Source organism: Phaseolus vulgaris, chromosome 8, assembly GCF_051622355.1.
Source record: "Phaseolus vulgaris cultivar YP4 chromosome 8, ASM5162235v1, whole genome shotgun sequence".
Lineage (NCBI taxonomy): Eukaryota > Viridiplantae > Streptophyta > Magnoliopsida > Fabales > Fabaceae > Phaseolus > Phaseolus vulgaris.
In genome coordinates this window covers 49600859-49606858 of record NC_143505.1, presented here as the reverse complement: position 1 = coordinate 49606858, position 6000 = coordinate 49600859, and the positions used below count along the sequence as shown (strand labels likewise).

At 33.9% G+C, this 6000-nt stretch overlaps 1 protein-coding gene across 2 annotated transcripts; it reads left to right on the top strand.

Annotated features, from left to right (window-relative positions):
- The first annotated feature begins 2257 nt into the window (after positions 1 to 2257).
- On the top strand, positions 2258 to 3753 carry LOC137825601 (uncharacterized). Of its 2 annotated transcripts, none has more exons than XM_068631309.2 (5): positions 2258 to 2525; positions 2598 to 2660; positions 2781 to 2866; positions 2973 to 3172; positions 3539 to 3753. In XM_068631309.2, exons 1-5 carry the CDS (start codon positions 2344 to 2346, stop codon positions 3638 to 3640), a joined length of 633 nt encoding a protein of 210 aa, XP_068487410.1. In that variant the 5' UTR covers positions 2258 to 2343; the 3' UTR covers positions 3641 to 3753. The 2 variants fall into 2 exon arrangements, with proteins under 2 accessions (XP_068487410.1, XP_068487411.1); XM_068631310.2 differs by having other exon boundaries at positions 2784 to 2866; positions 3539 to 3752.
- Positions 3754 to 6000: the final 2247 nt, after the last annotated feature.

The following is a 6000-nucleotide window of genomic DNA, read 5'->3' as shown; positions in this document are numbered from 1 at the left end:
AAGTCGTCGGTCTAAATCTCAAATTACGAGGAAATGAGAAGAATAACATATAAACAAAATTCAACAAATTAAATATATATCAATAACTGTATATTTGTGACTGATTCAATAATAGATGATCTGATAAATTTAATATAAAATTAATAAATATTCTTTATAATAAATTCTGAATTATTCAGATACTATATTATAAAAAAAACTGAAAAAAATAAAAAATATGAAAATTAATATTTTTTTATATTTTTTTTTCTTATTTAAATCAAAATATAGAGTCTCAATACATACAAAAAAAGTATACTCATTTTAGATATAAATAAAAAGATAAATATAAAATAAAAAGTCAATAAATAATAAAATAAAATAAAAGTTAAATATATATAAAAAAACTAAAAATTTAAAAAGATAAGATTAATATTAACTTCTTTTTAAAAACTTTGTATCCATATAATTCGTTAACAACTTTTCCAATATAAGTTCATAACTTTGCTGGGTATACAATGCGTTTTCCAACCATCGATCTGTAGATATCTCTGCATCATTCGCAGTGTAGGTCTAATACTTTTTGTTGATCCCCTAGACACCTTATAGATCTTCCAAACACTGCATACAGTCACATTAGCGATGGACGTATTCAGACAAACCATTCTTGTCACAGCTTCTGTTACCTCATTTTCAATTACTTTCTAAAGTACCACATTATTTTCTCAAGTACCACATCTATCTATTTTAGTATCCAGTATCTATATCATCCATCTGTCTGATGTATGACCCGCATTGTTGTCTTGCATCAACTCATAAAGTTACAAATTTTATTTTTCTTGTATATTTTTATTAGAGATTGTGTCCATTCCTTAAATAGATTTTGACTTAGGTTTTGTATTATCAAAAAATCTCTGAAATGTATTTCCTTTGAAAAATTTATATGATTTATTTGGATTGGAGTGTAAATTTATAGAGAAAAAAATTGATTTGAAGGAAAAGTAAAGTGAGAGTAATGTTGTTTGAATTAAAATAAATGGGATGAAAAAAAAAATATTTCAATGATGATTACCATTGTAATTTTATATTATTTAAACATTATTTTCAATACTATTAAAAACAGAAAAATTACTCAAATTATGTAACATTGTTAGAATATGGAAAATTGTCAAAATTGTTTATACTCAATTAAAAAAGAGAGTTAGATTACATTTAGTTAAAACAGTATTATCATACCTAAATTCAACTGAAAAAAAAACTACAAATTATCAAACACATCAATAGATCTAATGTATAAAACAAATTCATAAATAAATTTAAAATTAAATTAATATTATTATAATTTTATTATAATTTTATTTTAATTTTATTATTGTTAGTTTTATTATTTTGTTTTATTATTATTTTATAATTTCATTATTTTTACTATTATACTTATTTTAATGATTTAATTATTATTTTATAAATTTATTTTTATTTTTATTATTAATTTATAAATTTATTTTTATTTTTTATTATTTGTATCCAAAATCACATCAATCATATTTTTACAATACTTTTTAACATTAATTTTAATTAAAAATATAAAGCATTAAATACGTTTATATTATGAAGAAGAAGAGAAAAATAGTTACTATGAAGAAGAAGAATAACAATCACCACCTTGTACAAGCATTAAAGTCAACACCCTCCATCCAATGACACAAACCTTGAAGTTTCCTATTTACAACATAATAACAAACCACTTTCAAATCATGCACCAAAACTGTCATGCAAAAAAATGTCACACATAATCAATTATACATGTACATATTTGATTATAATTAAAAAATATACAAATAATCGATTATTCCTCTCAGACCTATCATCGTAATGAACAGTAGATCACTCTAGGCAAACACAACAATAAACCAACCTTTAGATCCATCGTGGACAATAATTTTATATGAGTTTTAAAAGTATGCATGTGCACGGCAAGAAATGAATTTTAGATAAACTTATTTTCCAAGTAAAACTTAAGACTTACCTGTGTTTTGACTAAACAAATTAGAGGTTATTAAAAGAAATACATTTTCTTTTCTGCATAGATATTGCAAAACGAATCTTACTTAGTCACAGACTTGTTAGGCAAAAACAATAAAGAAAACACAATAATATTTATGTCTATCAATTATTATTTTTATTTTTTATGCCCTTCAACTCTTCATTTTTATAAAAGGTTATTCGCAAAAATATGGCGTATTTTGAAACCACAAATTCATTTGAAAATTAAAAGTCATATAAACTATTGTCCAGTTGAACCTCCTCTACATATATAATTCAATCTCTTGTTCAACTCCTCTGCGTTTACATTAGATTCATATTATGATGGCAAATACAATCTGTACTCAGAAGATTACTTGCTTAGCTGTAGGGACATTCGGTAGAATTCCAGCTTCAAATGTTGATCATCACCTTCGATTCAACTCCACAATCAAACACAAACGCTTTTCAGTTCCACAGAAGAACCTAGGTTTGAGATTTCAAAACGATGCCAGAGGAAAGATGTACGTAAAATCTTAGTTCTTTATTACAATTTTTTTCTGAAGTTCGTTCGTAAGGTTGACACCTTCATGCAGGAATATGGTTGTCTGTTCTAGCACAACACCAGAAATCCCTGATCATCCTTCTCCTGGTTATTGGTAGTAACTCATTTCCTTACCAACCACCCATCAAATGTAGCATTAATATTCACTTGTTTCTGTTCCCTTTTAGTTTAATTTGAGTTGGCAACAGAAAAAAGGTTTAAGGATATTCTGTAGCAGGAAATTTTGGATCCTTGGCACAGTATTCACAATACTTGCATCTCTTTTGAGGGGAAAATGGGGACCTTTGTTACAATTGAAAGGTAAGAGATCATCCATGTTGAACATTAGCAAAAAAGCCTAATTATTGGCATAAATTATACCTGAAATAATTTTCATTTGATGAGGTTTTCTGCTCCTCGTGTGTAGAGAAAGTTGAAACAACAATACATGAAGCAGAACAAGTAGTAGATATTATAGAAGACGTGGCTGAAAAGGTAGATAAGGTGGCAGAAGAGGCTTTGAAGCATCTTCCAGAGGGAAAAATTCATGACGCTGTAGAATTTGTTGAAAAAGTAGCTGAAGATGTAGAGAAGCGTGCTCAACGTGCAGAAGATGCATTAGAAAAGGTTTTAATCTCTATTTTAAAGTAATACAAACAAAGCTTTAATCGTTTCAAAATCTAAATTATTTATTAATTTCTCTTTAAATAACATAAATAGAATGATTAGTAAAAAGTAATTAATAAATATTTCAGTTTGAACATAGGTAGATCTGCCTATTACAAGTTAAATTTCGTGAGTTGACTAACTCTCATAGCATTATAATAACTTCCATTAGACATTAAATTAGACTTCAATAAACAGCAAATTACTTGTTTATAATCTCCAACACGCAATAACTTACTAATCCCTTTGTAGAATTTTTTATCACTTTTGGTGCCAATCAAGTTTAGATACTTAATTTGATAATTGAGAATTTGGATTAACGTGTAGGTTGAGAACGTGGAAAAGGAGTTCGAGTCCTTCATTACTGAATCAACCACTCATCACGAAAGTAGCGGCACGACTACTTCAGAACCAAAAGAACAGAAATAGATAAAAACACGGTTGCTGACCATGGCGACAATTCATGTACTGAAAATTCAACACTACATTTCAACATCTTTTCTTTTTATTACAGCAACATTTTGCTTGCACAAATTTTCTCTCAAGTTATTTCTCCTCTCACGCATACATTTTTAACAATTTATTTCCTTGTTTAAATATGCATATCTATTAATTAGGTATAAAAAAAAAGAGACATCACCATCGATACGAAAGAATATAGAAAAAATAATTAAATTATATAAACTGATGTGTATCATGATATATGTATGAGTCGTATTGGGAATTTGTCAATAATCAATTCATTTTATTGTTGCATTGACTTTTACCTAATCTCATAAAATAAATATATAAATTAATTGTGTATCGATATGGTCCGCAAGATCGAGACTCAGACTTGAAACTTGGTTCAGACTCCGGTTTGGACTGTTCGACATATCAACAACGAGACTGATTAATGACCTAGCGTTTGTTAATCACCTTTTATTAGGCCCATTAAAGAAAATAGGCCCACAATAATTATATAAATTAGCACAGATCCCAAAGGATGAGGTACGCAATCATCTAATCCTAAATACTGAGTGTCGAGTGCTGAAATCTGACTTGAGTGTCAGAGTACCTTTTGTAGGTACCATCCGAGTTCGGAGTGAGCGAGGAGGAGGAGTGGAAGAGCGAGAAGGCGAGAGTTCAGCTGAGAGGAAGAAGTGAAGTGCAAGCCGACCAACCGAACGAATGAGTGTTTGAATTGTTCTCTTGGTTCCAAACCCGTTATAGAACAATTGACACCCACCGTTCTAGAACAATGAGGCCGAGAGAATCAAAGTGAAGGAGAGGTAGATGGTGTCGACTAGAAGCATGGTGAACGAGAAGATGTTTGATGCTAAGCAGATGACGCTCTTGATGTCTCTACAGAGAGAGATGACCAAGATGAAGAGAAGGAATGAGGAGGTGCAGCGAAAGAGTGAAGAGGAGATTTTAGGAATCAAGCCAGTGTTGAGGTAGGATGCGATAAGGGGAGAGATAAAGAGAAGGATTGTCTAAACCGACCCGGTGTCGGTCGGGGAGATAGGCACAAAGATAATCGGGAGCCTCGGTTCACGAGGTACACCCCTCTAACTGCCAACAGGGGAAAATTTTTGGATGAGGCATTGAGTGCCGATCTAATCCCACCATCGAGAAGGGCTGCAAGTCCTGAGAACACCGACCGAACTCGTAGGTGTCGGTATCATAGAAATAAGTGGACATACCACTGAGGAGTATTAGACGCTAAAGGAAAAGATCGAGGAGCTTATCCAAGTTGGGCAACTCTGTCGGTTTATGAAAGGGGGGCGAGGTTTGAAACGATCCATAAGGAGGGAAGAAACGACAAGACAGAGGGACTACACCCCTCAGAGAGCGAGAGAGGATGAACGCCGACCAGAGTGTCGATCGGGAAGGGAGGATTATCTGTGGAAAGAGGATGGAGAAAGGGGTGGTCGAGAGGTCATTAACACCATTGCTGGAGGATTTGCTGGGAGAGGTAGCTCAAACAACACCAGGAAGAAACACCTGAGGGCAGTGTAGTAGGTGAACACCATATTTTTTCGACTAAGAATGTCGCCCATCACCTTCACCGATGAGGACGTCAAGGGTGTCGACCCTTCACAGAGCGACCCTATGGCGATATCAGTTGATGTTGAGAAATTCACCATCATGAAGACGTTGGTGGATCAGGAGAGTTCGGTAAACATCCTCTACTGGAAGATGTTGAAACATATGAGAATAGTCGAGGAGGAGATGAAGTTGTATGATGATCAAGTGGTCGGCTTATCGGGTTATAGAGTGGGCACCCGAGGCTACATAGACCTTTACACCACGTTTAGTGAAGCTAGGGCAAGCAAAACTATCAAAATTCGGCATTTGGTGATAGAGGCCAACACCTCCTACAATATCCTACTCGGTCGGCCGTCAATAATTAGATTGAGGGATATCGTTTCCACCCCCATATGACTATGAAGTTCCCTTCAGCCTCGGGAGACATTCTACCGATACATGTAGATCAGAAGGTGGCACATGAGTGCTATGCGGTGAGCCTCAAGGTTGACCCAACGAACCAGGATGTCGGTTACGACCGATCCCCTAGGCAGAAATCCTCTCGAGGGTGGTAGTCCCCTAGAAGAGAGGCTCAACCAGAGCGTAGGGAGCATACGGTTACTCTCGTCGACCTCGATCCCCGAACTACCAAGCCGAGGCTTGAGGCCAAGGAGGATTTGTATCGAGTTCCTCTTCTTGACAAAGATCACACCACCTGCATGGGAAAAGCGATAGCTGCAGCCGAGGCCGAGGAGATACACTAGGCGTTGAAGAAGAAT

What these genes read in the sequence shown, in the direction of transcription:
- LOC137825601 (XM_068631309.2), top strand. Translation starts at nt 2,344, where the DNA reads ATGATGGCAAATACAATCTGTACTCAGAAGATTACTTGCTTAGCTGTA. An exon ending in AACGATGCCAGAGGAAAGAT is followed by an intron (nt 2,526 to 2,597) that starts GTACGTAAAATC and finishes ACCTTCATGCAG; the next exon opens with GAATATGGTTGTCTGTTCTA. An exon ending in CATCCTTCTCCTGGTTATTG is followed by an intron (nt 2,661 to 2,780) that starts GTAGTAACTCAT and finishes GATATTCTGTAG; the next exon opens with CAGGAAATTTTGGATCCTTG.